We start from the raw sequence: 16482 nt of genomic DNA on the forward strand, positions 1-16482 counted from the left end.
CAGCCAAGAATACTCTATCCAGCGAAAATATCCTTCAGATGTGATGGAGAAATAAAAAAACGTTCCCAGATAAACAAAAGCTGAGAGAGTTCATTGCCACAAGACCCCCTTATAAGAAATAATCAAGAAAGCCCTCATACCTGAAAAAAAAAGAAAGGGTTTACAAAGCCTTCAAAAAGGAGATAAATAGGCAGACAAAATCAGAAAATTTCAGCTCTCTATCAGAACAGGTTAGCAACAATTATAACATTAGCGATAAAGGGAAGGAAAACATCAAAAATAACTATAATCTCTTCATTTTAACCACAAGCTCACACACAAAACAGAATAAGTTGTGACAACAATAACTTGAAGGGCAAAGAGGAACGGGAAGGAACCTACTTAGACTAAGGAAATAAGAGGCCATATCAGAAAATGGACTATCTCATCTATGAGATTTTTTTATACAAACCTCATGGTAACCAGTAAACATATAATCAGAACAGAGACATAAATGATAAATAAGGAGAAAACCATCATAGAGAACTTCCAAACTGAACTGGCAGTCTGAAATACATGGGACGAGAAACAAGGGAAATACAAAATAACTGGAAAACAAGTGATAAAATGGCATCATTAAGCCCTCATATATCAATAATCACTCTAAATGTAAATGGAGTGAATTCTCCAATCAAAAGACACAGAGTGGCTGGATGGGTTAAAAAACAAGACCCAACATTATGCTGCCTCCAGGAAACACATCTCAGGTCTAAAGACAAACAGGCTCAGAGTGAAGGGATGGAAGACAATACTCCAAGCTAATGGCAAGCAAAAGAAAGCTGGTGTTACCATACTTGTATCAGACAAAGTAGACTTCAAGATAAAAAAAGGCAGTGAAAGACAAAGAGGGGCAGTATATAATGATAAAAGGGACACTCCACCAAGAAGACATAACACTTTAAAATATATTTGCACCCAATATAGGAGCACCAAAGTACATAAAGCAACTAATAACAAACCTAAAAGGAAATATTAACAGCAAAACAATAATAATAGGGGACCGTAACAACCTACTTACATCCAGAGAGAAAGTCAACAAAGAAACAGTGGAATTAAACAAAAACTAGACTAGATGGACTTTATATATATATATATATAGAGAGAGAGAGAGAGAGAGAGAACACTCCGTCCAAAACCAGCAGAATATACATTCTTCTCAAGTGCACATGCAACATTCTCAAAGATAGGCCATATGTTGGGAAAACAAGGAAAGCCTCAATAAATTTAAGAAGATTGAAATAATATCACACATCTTTTCTGACCATAATGCTATGAAACTAGAAATCAATTACTAGAAAAAAGCTGAGAAAGTACAAATATGTGGAACCTAAACAACATGCTACTGAACAACCAATGGATCATTGAAGAAATTAAAGGAGAAATCAAAAAATATATGGAGACAAATGAAAATTAAAATACATGATACCAACTCATATGGCATGCAGCAAAAGCGATCCTAAGAGGGAAATTCATAGGAATAAAGGCCCAGCTTAACAAACAAGAGAAACCTCAAATAAGCAATCTTAAACTACATCTAATAGAACTAGAAAAAGAAGAATAAACAAAGCCCAAAGTCAGCAGGAGGGAAATAATAAAAATTAGAGCAGAAATAAATGAAATTGAAACCAAAAAAACAGTAGAAAGGATCAATGAAACTAAGAGCTGGTTCTTTGAGAAGATAAACAAAATTGACAAACTCTTAGCCACACTCACTAAGAAAAAAAGAGAGAAGTCTCAAATAAATAAAATTAGAAATGAAAGAGGAGAAATTACAATGGACACCACAGAAATACAAAGGATTATAAGAGAATACTATGAAAAACTATATGCCAAAAAATTGGACAATCTAGAAGAAATGGATAAATTCTTAGATTCATACAACTTCCCAAAACTGAATCAAGAAGAAATAGAGAATCAGAATGGACCAATCACAAGTACAGAGATTGAAACAGTAATCAAAAACTCTCAAAAAATAAAAGTCCAGGACCAGATGGCTTCTCTGGAGAATTCTACCAGTCAAAGAAGATTTAATACCCATCCTTCTCAAATTATTCCAAAAATTGGAGAAGACAAAACACTTCCTAACACATTTTACAACCCAACATCACCCTGATCCCAAAGCCAGACAAGGAAAACATAAAGAAGGAAAAATGAACATAGATGCAAAAATCCTCAACAAAATATTGGCAAATCAAATACAGCAATATGTTAAAAGATCATACACTATGATCAAGTGGGATTTATACCAGGGACACAGGGATGGTTCAACATCCACAAATCAATCGATGTGATACACCACATTAACAAAATGAGGAATAAAAACCACATGATCATCTCAATAGATGCAGATAAAGCATTTGACAAGATCCAACATCCATTTATAATTAAAAAAAACTCTCAGTAAAATGGGTATAGAAGGAAAGTACCTCAACATAATAAAGGCCATATATGACAAGCCCACAGACAACATCATACTCAACGGGGAAAACGTGAAACCCATCCCTCTGAGAACAGGAAAAAGACAAGGGTACCCACTCTTGCCACTCTTATTCAACATACTACTGGAGGTTTTGGCCAGAGCAATTAGGCAAGAAAAAGAAATAAGGGGTATCCAAATTGGCAAAGAAGAAGTGAAACTCTGGCTGTTAGTAGACAACATGATTTTATATACAGAAAACCCTAAAGAATCCATGGGAAAACTATTAGAAATAATCAACAACTACAGCAAAGCTGCAGGGTACAAAATCAACTTACAAAAATCAGTGGCATTTCTATACTCTAATAATGAACTAGCAGAAAGATAAGTGAAGAATACAATCCCATTTACAATCACAACAAAAGGAATAAAATATCTAGGAATAAATTTAACCAAAGAGGTGAAAGACGTATACAATGGAAACTGTAAGACATTATTGAAAGAAATCGATGATGACATAAAGAAACAGAAAGATATTGCAAGCACGTGGATTGGAAGAATAAACTTAATATGTGATAAAAGCATATTTAAGTTCAGTTGTGAAAGGTGGTTTCTTTAGTGAATGGTGCTCGTGTAATTGTCTAGTTGGTTCTCTACACCTCTGCCATATTTAGCAATTAACTGCAGATGGACTAGTGATCTAAGCAAAATGAATAAATGAATGAATGAATGCATGAAAATTCTGGAGAAAATTCAAAAGAATATTTGTATATTCTTCCAGTAAAGAAGACCTTTTTAAACATTCTAGAAACCCAGAATGTTTATGAAGGTCTCCCTTCTTAAGGTAGTGGCAAGGGGAGAAATTACAATATATTTGTCAGACAGACAAGGTGTTAAGATTTCAAACATGTGAAGAGTTCCTACAAATTAATAAGAAAAAAATGGGCAAAGGATATAAATATGCAAATGAAAGAAGAGGCTAATAAACATACAACAAAATACTTGCTCTCACTAGCATCAGGATAAGGTGAATTAGAGTAATAAGGAAGTGCTACTTTTCATTCACCAAATTGACAAAAATTAGAAAAAGAGTTATCTAGTGATGATAAGAATGTGAGAAATTGGACCCTTCCAACAAACCAGAGCAAGAATAAATTGCTCTAACATTTTGGAAAGAAATCTAGTATTGTCTACTAAAATACAAGTTGAATGTATACTTTGACTTGACCATCTTACTTCAGGGAATCTAACCAAAATAAAAGCACCAGTACCAAGGAAATGTGCGTAAGAATATATATTGTGGATTAGTAATGGGGAAAAGTCAAATGGAGAATGGGTGAGTTTACTATAGCATGTCCATAAAATGGAATATTAGGCAGCCATTAACATGGTGCTAGAATATGTGTTAACCTATATACATAATATAGTTTAAGTTTAAAAAAATAAGATTGCAGAGTAATGTATAGCACAATTTTTATTTAAACTTTAAGCAGAAAATCTAAGTTTTTATATCCTTGTGTGTTCATAGAGAAACTATTAATATTGGTTACTTCTGAGTCGAGATTTCAGATGATGGGAAGAAATTATCAACTTTTTCTTTATATTTCTTTGTATTGATTTTTTTAATATAAGCATATATTAAGTTCGTAATTTAAATTTTTTTAAATTTGGACTTTTAAAATATTTTATTAAGGATCAAGTAGGTGCAAAATAATAGATAAATAAAATATCTTTAAGGTGTAAAAATAATAACAATACACTACCCAGTTTAAAAGAGAACATTATCATTGCCTCTGATGTCCCCATGCACCCTTCCCCTCCTCCTTCGGGAACAACCACTATTCTGGATTGTGCTATCATTCCTTTGATTTTGTTTGTTTTGTTTACCACATATGCTCTTTTGCGTATTCTGCAAATTTATGTAGATGGAATCATATTTTCTTTTAAATCTTGACTTTTATGCTGAGACTACACCTAGGTGAGTTTGTTCATTTTCAGATTACACAAATACACTACAACTAATTCATCTATTCCAGCGTTGAAGGGCATCTGCGTTTTTCACAGTTTAAGGCTATTACAAACGAGGGCAGTATGAAGGTCTTTGCACGTGTCTTCTGGTGCAGAAGGGAAAGCGTGTCTCTAGCTAAACAACCAGGAAAGGAACTGCTAGGGCGCTGGGTATGGGCATATTAAAACATGCCAAGTTGTCTTCCATTGTGCCCCATACTCACCAATACTGACTACTGTCACATTTTTTAATTTTTCAGTCTAGTCAGTGTAAATTATTATTTCACTGTGGTTTAGTGTTCACTTCCCTGATTCAAAATTAGGTTGAACATATTTTCATATTTCCTCTTCTGTGAAGTGCCTGTTGATGTCTGTGTTGGTCAGCTTGGGCCACTATAACAAATTACCATCGACTTGGTAGCTTAGACAACAAACATTTATTTCTCACAGTTCTGGAGGCTAGAAGTGTAAGATCAGGATGCCAACATAGTTGGGTTCTTGGTGAATGCCCTCTTCCTGGTTTACAGATGGCTGCTTTCTTGCTATATCCTCACAAGGTGGAAGGAGACAGCTCTAGTGTCTTCATCCCTTATAAGGGCACCAATCTCATCATGAGGACTCCACCCTCACGACCTCATTCAAACTCAATCACCTCCCAAAGGCCCCACCTCCAAATGCCACCACATTGGAGATTAGGGCTTCAACATATGGATGGGGGGGGCATTCAGCCCATAGCATTCTTCCCCTGACCCCCAAAGTTTATGTCTTTCTTACATGCAAAATACATTTGTTCCATCTCAACAGCCCCAAAATTCTTAACTTGTTCAGCATCAGCCCTCAAGTCCAGAATCCAAAGTCTCATCTAAATATCATCTGAATCAGATACAGGTGAGACTGGAGGTAAGCTTCATCCTGGGGCAAAATTCCTCACCAGCTATGAACCTGTGAAACCAGATAACTTATGGGCTTCTAAAAATACAATCATGGGACAGGCATAGGATAAACATTCTAATTTCAAAAGGGAGAAATGAGAAAAGAAGGTGATGGGTCCCAAGTAAGTCCAAAACCTAGCACTGCAAACTCCATTGAACCTTAAAGCTCAAGAATAATCCTTTCGGACTTGATTCTCTGCCCTCCAGACCCACTAGGGCAGAGGCCCTGCCCCCAGACCCCCTATGGCAGCAGTCCCACCTCCTTGGCTCTGCTGGGCAGTGGTAGCAGTCTTGCCACCATGGCTCTTGGCAGCCCTGCTCTTTGTAACTGAGGTGGAGTACACTCAGGGCCTGTGGTGGGAGTGGCAGCCCTGATGATCTCTGAACTGCCCTAGAGGTCATTCTTTCCTTGCCTTGGCCAAATCTTTAAGTTCTGGTTCCTTTTTGCTTAACAATTCCATCTTCAATTCATTTCTCTCTTCTCATATTTTACTATAAGCAGTTGGGGGAACCAAGCCACCGATTCAACAATTTGCTCAGAAATCCCCTCACAAGTTCTGCCTTCCACAAAGCACTAGAACACAAACACAATTCAGCCAAGTCTTTGTCACCTTATGACAAGGACCACCTTTCTCTATTGTCCTATAGCATGTTCCTCATTTCCATCTGAGGCTTCATCAGAATGGACCTTACTATCCATATTTCTACCAACATTCCGTACGTGATTATTTACGTATTCTCTAAGACGGAAGCTTTCTCTACAGCTCTCCTCTTTCTGTTTTTGAGCTCTCACCAGAATCACCATAGAAGTCTCTTCACAACAATATCAGCTTTTTCTAGCATGCACCTCAAAACTCTTCCAGCCTCTACCCATTACCAAAGCTGCTTCCACATGTTTAGGTATTTGTTACAGCAGCACCCCACTTCTCAATACCAATTTCTGTCTTAGTCATCTTGGGCTGCTAGGCTGCTATAACAAATTACCATGGACTAGGGCACTTACAGAACAAACACTTATTTCTGACAGTTCTGGAGGCTAGAAGTTGGAGATCAGGGTATCCTGGTGAGAACCCCCTTTCTGGTTTACAGATGGCTGTTTTTGTGCTATATCCTCACGTGGTGGAGAGAAAGAGCTCTGGTCCCTTCATCCACTTATACAGGCACCATTTGCATTAGGAAGGCTCTATCCCCATGACCTCATTCAAACTCAATTACTTCCCAAAGGCCCTATCTTCAAATGCCAACCCACTGGGGATTAGGATTTCAACGTACCAATTTTGGGGAGACAGAAAAGTACAGTCCATAGCAATGTCTTTTGCCCATTTTTCTATTGTGTTGTTTGTCTTTTACTTATTAATTTGCAGTTCTTTATATTTTCTAGTCATTAATCCTTTGTTAATGCAGACCCTGGGAGAAGCCTAACCTTTGTCCTAAATGAAACTGAAAAGGAGGGAACTGAGAAGGGAAAAGCAGCTTCTGTCTGCTTTCCCCGGAGACCGGGCCTTGCTTCTAAGAGCTAGGCCATGGCATTATCCTGTTGTACAGAAGTAAATGTCATTTATCACCAACACTAGTTGTCACTAGGGGACCATAAGAAAGCAAAACAAAATCATCTAGTTATCATATCTAAACACAGAACTTCAAAGAATAACCCTAGATATACCAACTGCAAGTTTCTTGTTCCTCTATCAGTCAACATGTCACCCCTTTTCCTTTAAAACCCCTCAAAAGCGCCTGCTTGGATAGACACTGATCTTAGATCATGGGCTTCCCGCTGTTGCTGCAGCAGCAGTTTGAATAAAGCTGTCCTTCTTTTTTCTGACTCAGTCTAAGAATATTCCCAAAGACTTAGTTCCATGGATGTTTATCATATCACTGTATAATATAGTAATATTTTTAGAAAAACTACCCTAGGTGAACAACAAGAAGAGGTCGACTATATAGATAATAGTGTGGTCATAAAATGGAATATTATTTGGCTTTTAAAAACTGTAGAGTAAATATATACTTACTAAAAAGATATATTCACAATGGAATATGCTCTTGTTTTTTATTCTAAAAATAGATTTATATTCAAAATTCCACTTCTGCCTAAAATGTAGAAAGCTAGAATAGCATTACTCATATGCTATCAACATATAAAGCTGAAGAAAAAACAAAATAAAACAATTTTTGAACCAATCAGAGAGTTGTGATTGCAGGGCAACCAAGTTGGAAATTTAAGGAAAGCCAGACTCCTCTAAGGAGAGACAGGTCACGAACACTGGCTCACTTGTAGCAGCTGATGGGAGAAAGAGATGTCAGAAACTATACAAGTGGGAAAGAAGTATCCAGATAAAAAGCTTAATATATTGCTGAAGGCTGAATGTGGGCTAGTGTGAGAGTACAGAACCCCAGGAAGCCACAGATACAGAGAGTATACACACCATCACAGACTCAACAGACCTCCAGTAGGTGCTCCAAAGAAGGACTGAAGACAGAGTGGGAAATGGAAGGAATCCTTCCTTCAGGGGCGTAGGCTCAGAGGAGCAGAGCCACCGCCACGGTGGTAAACGTATAAAGCCCCACTTGGACCTACCTCCCTTATAGAACAAAAGTCTTAAATTGTGGTGGGAACAGCAGCAAACCTTGTTGTGCACAGGTGAAGACGCACTGCAGCTGGGAAAAGAAAAACCCTCTACTCCTGGAGGAGGAGCAGGAAACTGTCCTGAGCTCAGGATCCTTTACCAACACTATTATAAGTCTCCTACCACTAAGTGAGGGACGGGAACCCTCTCCCACAGTAGACCTGCCAAAAATAGAAGGCAGAGTTTGGAGGCCATAGAGAGGAGGGCAGCATCACAGACAAAGCCCCACACTGAGAACCAGGGACAGAGGACCTGCCTAAGGCTGACACTGGACTACAACAACAAAGAACTGCCTTGCTCTCCTCTCCAGGCTAGCAAGCACCAGTCCACTCCTGGAGGAGGGGCACGAGGGTGGGGAAGATCCCTTCTGAAGCACAGGCACAAAGGGAAGGCCTAAAGCTACGGATAGAACAGGAACGTTAAGAGAAACTCCCCAGCGCTCCAGCTGCCACCCAAAGTACAAGTTAAATCTTGAGGAATTTTAAGTCAATAGTTCACTGTAGATAACGACAGCAACACAAAACCAAAATCCAACTCATGTCCCAAACATGCTAAATCAACAACCTACACTAACGGCCTAGCAGAGGAACAAGCATGACTATTTCCAGGCATAAATTCTATTTACCTCAATCTCTAACTTTCCTACACCCAGCACCAACACTCTATCAAAATTTATGAGGCACACAAAGAAGCAGCAGCAGCAACAACAAAAGTCACTGTCAGAAAACAAAGCGATCAACAGAAAAAACTCAGAAATCACCCATCTGTTAGAATTATCAGAGAGGGAATTTTAAATAACTACGATTAATGTATTTAAGCTCTTGGTGGACAAAGTTGGACCCCTTGAAGGTCCACCTTAAAAGGTGGACAAAAATGCATGAACAGTCGAGGAATCTGAACGGAGATGGAAACTATAAGATAAAGTCAAATGGGAGTGTTAACAATGAAAAACACTGTAAAAGAGCTACAGAATGCTTTCAACGGGCTCATTAGTAGACTCAACACTGCGGAGGAAAGAGTCAATAAACTAAGATCGGTTGATAAAAATTACCTTAACTGAAACACAAAGAGCAAAAAAGAGTAGGAGGGAAAAAAGTAAAAGGCCTATTGGTACAACCTCTTTGGAACACGATTTGTCTGTTATATGCTTATGACTCACAAATCCCACTTCTAGATATTCACCTTAAAGAAACAGAAACTTAGGTTTATACAAAACCAGTATGTCAATGTTTGTAGTGCTTTTATCCATAATTGCGAAAATCTGGAAAACAACCCAAATGTCCTTCAGCTGGTGAGTGGATAAACAAACTGACGTAGCCATACAACAGAATACTATTCAGCAAAAAAAAAAAAATCTAAATACTGATAAATGCAATGGTGTGGATGAATATCAATAGCACTACATTAAGTGAAAGAAGTTGGACTCAAAAGGCAACAAATTTATGATTCCATTCATAAGACACTTTGGAAAAGACAAAAGTAAAGAGAACAAAAACTTTACCCGTTGTCAGGTGCTGGTGGTGGGGTTAGGAGTTGACTACAAAAGAGCACAGAGAAATTTGAGGGGTGAAGGAAGTGGACTGTATCTTGATGGTGGCGGTAGACCTTCGTCTAATCTCATGGAACCATATGCTAAAAAGGGTGAATTTTACCATATGTAAATTGTACTTCAACATTTAAAAAGTAATTTTCTTGTAAACTATTTTTGTGTGAGACCTGTATTTTAATAATTGCATAGTGTGATATTGCCTTAATTAGATTTGATATTTTTCAAATTAAAAAAAATCATTAGAGACGATGATTCTGGCACTTGTTGGGAAGTTGAAATGGGTGATCTCTAAGATGTTCTCTAACTCCCAGGTTTTTGAGGTATATGATCCCCCAAACCCACACACAAAAATTATACATGTATATTCATGGTTATATTTACATTTATATTATACACAAATGTAAATACATATACACAGAAAAAAATTTGGAACAATCTTCAGTACTATTATTTATTTTATCATATATATTTGTATTTTCCTTTTTTCCACAACCCATGATTACGTGTCACCCAAAAAAAAGGTATTATTTCACTTACAAAGTATACACTGTGCAACAAATTAAAATTAAGGAAATGAGGAAGCAGGTGATATTCAAGTCTATACAAATCTATAATTCCTAGTTTAAGAAAATAATAAGAGCTCATTTTATTAAGATGACATGTTTGATATTAAAATATTTAAAGAAAGGGTAGAAATTTGCCCTTATGAATGTAGGGTGTGGAGCATTTTCTTCATTTTTAAAAGAAAATCCTAGAAAATGATGTTTTCCTCATTTTAAAAAGTGTCTCCTAGCTCTTTCCTGCATTTATATTAGAAATTTCTTTGTGCATATCTCTGAAATACAGCCTTTTCAAGAATCTGCTAATAAAATAGGCTGCAGTCCTACCGTGAAGCTGAGGGGAGACAGTCTGGGACGGCCCTGCAGGCTCCTCCTCCTCACTGCTCCATCTGTCTCTTAGGAAGGAGTTTCTGACTGACCACGTGATGGGCTCACTGTCACTGAAAAAGAAATTTATATATTTGTTCATGGTTTCAAACAACGTATACATTTAAGAAAGAGTCTCTGGTAATCTACATTAATTATTCAGTAAAGCTTCGCCTCCATTTCAGTTCAGCCACCCAGTTCCACTGCCACCACCTGGAACTGGCCGCTGCCAAAGAGGTAATTCTGCAGTGCCAACGTCGGATCACATTTCCTCCCAACTTCACCTGGCTTGCAAACTAGCCGCCTCGGATCAATCGACCTATTCACCTTCTTTCCTTCTTTACCTAGGCTGTGGGAGAAAAGTACTGGGGTCTCTGGGGTTTCTGATATCAGCAGAGAGCCATTTTGAAAACACTGGTAGGTCCCTGTTGGGTTTCCCTAAAACCATTCCTCCACCGCAGCTAATTCTGAACTACCACCCTCACATAGGCCCTATCTTAATTCTCTGCCTTAGTAAAAATGTAGCCCCTTCTAGAAAATGCAAGCCAGAAAGCAAGAACTCTTTCAACTTACTTTTAAAATGCATACTTAGATGCACCAACATTCTTCATGACTCCTTACTTTCTCCTTGCTCAGAATTAACCCTTCCACATTCTCAACTCCATGCCTTCTGCCTCCTCTAAGACATTTTTCCGAAGTTATCTTTTCTTATATATATATATAATTAATCTCTTCCTATCTACAAATTCTTCCATTTTATAAGAATACTTGATTCTCTCTCATCTTAAAAATAGAAAACTGTTTAAACTTTCTGTCTCCATCTAACTACTGCTCTAACTCCATCAGATTTTTCACATACTAGCCCACACTTGCTTCTGTTTCCTTTCCAGCTTCTCACTCTCCATGTACCATTGATACTATCTGCTTGGCTCTTGTTGCACTTTCATTTGCAACCCCGCTTAACAAAAGCCTCCTCATTTGGTTTCTGGGTCTAATCTCCAAAGTCTAGAGAAAATTGTCCCTAAAACTCAAATTTAACTACACCTGCCCACCAACTACCAAGGCTCCTTACTGGACACATAAGTTTAGGATGCCAGCAATCTGGCCCCCGCCGACTGTTTCATCATCATCTCTACTCATTTCCTTCACGCACATTATACTTAATCTTAACAAAATGAATGCCTTTTTTTTTTTTTTGCTGCTGTAGGTAATTTCAGGTTTCTTACTCTTTCTCCTCCTCTTTTCTCTGTTTACTATAAATATCTTATTATTCTCCATTTCCTGCCAGCTAACTTCTACCTTGCTTCCAGCAATCCTCCTTCTAGATAAACAGATGATGATGATGATGATGATGATGATAGATAGATAGATAGATAGATAGATAGATAGATAGATAGATAGATAGATACATAGATAGATAGGTAGATAGGTAGGTAGGTAGGTAGGTAGGTAGATAGGTAGGTAGATAGGTAGGTGAATGAATGGATGGATGGATGGATGGATGGATAGACAGACAGACACATGTATGAATAAAACAAAAAGACTCCATCTTTCTTTCATTTTCATTCTAATAGTCTGAATAAAATGTATACTCCTTGGTTTCACATATATTGAGTTCCTTCACACTCCAGCCCACACTGGGTTTTTGGCTCTCCCTCTCATCTTCTCAAGGTTCACGGCATTCTAATTCACACATACCCTACAACTCTCGACACATAATATTTCTCACCATTAATGAGGATTTTCACAACTCCTTACCTTAGCTCAAATTTCTTCCCCCATCTTGAAATGTTCCTCCCTCTCCTTTTACCCACTAGATTTCCATTTATTTAAGATCCTAAATCCAACCAAAATATCTTTTCCTCAAGGAAGCTGGTGAGGAACTATCCCCCCAGCATAGCTCTCTGCCTTCGGTACCCACAGTCCTTGGATTTTGACTCTATAATAATATTTACTACATTGTATTTAAATTTGTCTTTTACATGTCTCTTTCCATAATTAAACTGTAAACTAAAGGGAAGGACTACGTAATATTATGTATTTGTATACAGTGCTTAGTACATAATTAGTATCTACCAATTAGTATACACTATTAGCATATAACAGTATCTCAAAATGCCTTTTGAATTACTATTATTTGTTCATTTAACTACTTCTGAAAGTTGTATACACAAGTTTTATACTATACACATTATTATGCAGTGATTGTAGCTAATATTACTCATAAATCTCTAAGGAAATATGGCTCAATAAAATGTTTCCTTATTTGATATGTTTTTGCATGTAACACCTAAATTTGAACATTTTATAAGCATGAAACCTGCCATTTCTTTTCTTTTTCTGATGGAAATTGACTTTTCACCTGGTTCTTTATATTTGTTCCATATATAGAACCAAGAATTCACCATGTTAATAGTCCTATTGTTTCTGGCGCATTCTTTCTGTCTGGAAACGGATGTCACTGCTCATAAGACTTAGCTGTGTGCTGAGCTTCACCAGACCTCAGGTACACCGCCCTCCAAGAGCACACACAAGAGCACGTGTACAGAGGCTTCAGAACTGCCAACTGTCCAGACGAGAGAGAAACGGAATTCTGTGGGGATAGCTTTTTGTTGTGTTAACACCATATTTACAAGATTATAAACACATCCTATTTCTAGCCAAATAAGGTTGTACTTACTACAAAGAGCTATATCTTAAAAACTTAATCAAACATTTGTGGGCCATTATTTACTATCTCCACTTAGAGGGCTAGCTATGAACATGAATAAAGAGAACACTCACTAAATAACTCACAAGTTATACCTTTCTTCAGCCTCTTTAAAAAGATCCTCATAATCACTATGTTGGAAATTCTGAAGAGGGAGTTTTACCTTCTCTGAGCTAATTTCATTTTCAAAAACCTATAGGCATAGAAAAAAACAACATTATGGCTATGATTTTAGGAATACACAGTTTAAAAGAAATATAACTTCTATAGCTTCCTAAGAAGAGCAATAAGGTCTTAATAATAGAATTAAAACCACAATCACAGTGTGATTTCTATTCCTAGAAAATCACTTAATATGTATATCTCCTATTAAGTATTTTCCAATCTGTCAAAACAGAGTACAGAGTACTATGCATACACAAATGATTTTTATTGAATCACTCAACTTACTTTCCAAAAGTTGATAAAAATAACCTTTATTTTTCTTTAAGAAAAGAACAACAGATTATTACTGCAGCCCAGAGGAGATGCTTATAACGAGTACTTATCATATTTAGCGTACCATTAATATAAAATTCCTAGCACGATATTTATTTTAGTACTTGTATAACTAATCCAGTAACTCTAAGTATGTATCAGCCATGAGATTTTGTACTGCCTGATGAACATTAGTTCACTTTGTTGCATTTGCAGCCAGCCTCTTGTACAGTACCTGGCCCACTGGTAGACAAAATTGAATATAATTAGAGAGAAAAAATCACATTACAATAAAGATTTAGTAAACAATATCTTAGACCTCAATTCTGCTTCAATTAATCCACTCATTCGACAGTTCTTTTCTGGAGGTCTAGTATGTGCAACACCGTCCTAAGGGCTATGGATAAAACACTGAACAAGAAAGGAGTGTGTTCTGTCCTTGTGGAACACATATATTCTCATGGGGAGAGAGAAAATACACAGCAAGCATACAAAACTTGCAGCTGGTGAGAAGTGTTAATGCAGTAACAGAGTATGGTGATACATAACAGCCACGTACCTGAAAGAGAAGAGGAAGGGCTAAGCAAGGAGACAGGGAAGCACCCCGAGCAAGAGCAGGCCCACGTCCAGGCAGCCTTCCATGGTCTGGCCTCCGCCTAACTTCCACCCTCATCTCAGGCCTCTCTATTTCTCCTGCATCATCTCCAGACACAGCCTATGTCCTGTCTTTTCATCTTTTTTAAGTGTCTTTTAATGACTTTGATTTTGTAAAGCTTATTAATCTTTTCCCCTGTTGCTAATATGTGTGTGTATGTGTTTGGCTTAATTCCATGAAACTTCCTAGACCTGGAATACCTCTTGTAGGTATATATATAGCTATCATTCCAGAACATCGACCCAAACACAATTAATTTTAAAAATAAGCATGTTAATGGAAAGATGTAAACAACTACCCAGTATTCCTATCAAGCAAATTCATTTTGCTGAACAAGTCAAAACATGTAACTTACTATGTTTTTAGCCTAACATGAATAAGCATTGCATGAAATATAAGGCTAACTTATATTTCAGCAATATGAATTTTAGAATATATTTTAGAATATATTAAATTCTAATGGATTAGCTAACTGTGATGTTGAATAATATATAAAACATAAATTTAAAAATTTTTTTCCTAAGGGAATAAGAAAAATATCAATTCTCACATATTTTTCTAAAATTCGTTAAGCTTTGGTTTTAATATCTGGGGATTTAATTCACCTAGAAACGATTTTAGCGTAAAGTCTACCTTGCTCACTCCACTCAACCACCAACAATGATCTTCCTTTCACCTGGACATTCACAAGATCCAACAGGCCACACCTGGCACCAGGTGAGCTTTGCAGAAGGATATAGGAGAGGAGCCCCAACCCGTCAGCAGGACAGTCTCAGCTTGCCCTCATCAGGAGTCCTAACAGTGTTCTAACGTCAGCTCAGGTGTAAGGCAGTCAGACTACACGGGTGGGTACCTAAGTCACCCTGGCTTAGAAGCTCTAGCTGCACAGGAACCAGTATGTCTTATAACAACCCATGAACCTAACCTCCGGGGATCACAGCAAGGGGCTTCCCACATTCACTCCATTTGTACACTCAACAAGACATTCATCACCCTAGTCATAATCCTTCCAGTCCAGGAGTCATTTTTACCATAACCAATGCTGCCTAGTAACACAGCTGATATTCCATCTTTACCAGGTTTCCAGAGAAACAGGACATGAGAAGGCCAACACAAAATCATTTTCTCGTTGTGAAGAAAAAAAGTCTGTTGACCTTTCCTCACAGGAAATGCAGTTTTATTTTTCCTATTAGAATAACCAATTGTACCAGCACCATTAATTGAGCCGACTATTCTATCTACCATGCCACCTGTCATATAAAAGGTTCCCATATACGCCTGGGTCTTTTTCTGGAATCTCTGCGCAGTTTCACTGGTCTTATCTGCTGCTTCCTATGCTATCACCACATTTCCTCAGTTCCTACAGCTTTAGGATAGGCCTTCATCACCTGCAGTGCCAGTCGCTCCCGCCACCCCAGACATACTTTTCTTTCCTTTCCTCACTGTCTTGCCTACTCTTGGCCTTGTTTTCTCAAGTAAGTTTTTGAATCAGCTGATCAAATCTCACACTTAGACACATAAAAAAGAACTTTAATGGGGCCGGCCCAGTGGCGCAAGTGGTTAGGTGTGCGCGCTCCGTTTCAGTGGCTTGGGGTTCACGGGTTCGGATCCCGGGCGCACACCGACACACCACTTGTCAAGCCATGCTGTGGTGGCGTCCCATATAAAGTGGAGGAAGATGGGCACGGATGTTAGCTCAGGGCCAAGCTTCCTCAGCAAAAAGAGGAGGATTGGCATCAGATGTTAGCTCAGGGCTGATCTTCTTCACAAAAAAAAAAAAAAACTTTAAAATTTTTATTGAAATTAAATTAATTTTGTAGTTTCAATTAGGGATAACTGTTATCTTTATTATATTAAGTCTTATTATCCATTAATATGATCAAGTTACCCATCAAAACACTTCATGATATTCTTAATAAAGGCAATTCACACCTTTTCTTAGATTTACTCCCACATACTTTATATAGCTGCTATCATTGTAAATGTAATGATATAGATTACACATTATATTTGCTAACTACTGCATGATGAGCAAACCACAAGTTTTTTATATGTAGTAATTTTGTATTTATTCTATTCTAAATACTTTAACTTTCCATTATGATTTCTTCTTTGGCCCATGAATCTAGAAGTACGTGTCTTTA

At 37.5% G+C, this 16482-nt stretch overlaps 1 protein-coding gene across 1 annotated transcript in view; it reads right to left on the bottom strand.

The window, feature by feature from the left end:
- Positions 1-16482, bottom strand: part of PTPN20 (protein tyrosine phosphatase non-receptor type 20) — a 103999-nt gene that overhangs the window by 39661 nt on the left and 47856 nt on the right. The window contains exons 5-6 of the mRNA XM_087432929.1: positions 13302-13399; positions 10458-10570 (exon numbers count right to left, since the gene is read on the bottom strand). Coding sequence (XP_087289055.1) covers positions 10458-10570; positions 13302-13399 — 211 coding nt within the window. The remainder of the gene's footprint in view (positions 1-10457; positions 10571-13301; positions 13400-16482) is intronic.

This window comes from Ceratotherium simum, chromosome 6 (assembly GCF_057802395.1).
Source record: "Ceratotherium simum simum isolate JZ-2026a chromosome 6, ASM5780239v1, whole genome shotgun sequence".
Lineage (NCBI taxonomy): Eukaryota > Metazoa > Chordata > Mammalia > Perissodactyla > Rhinocerotidae > Ceratotherium > Ceratotherium simum.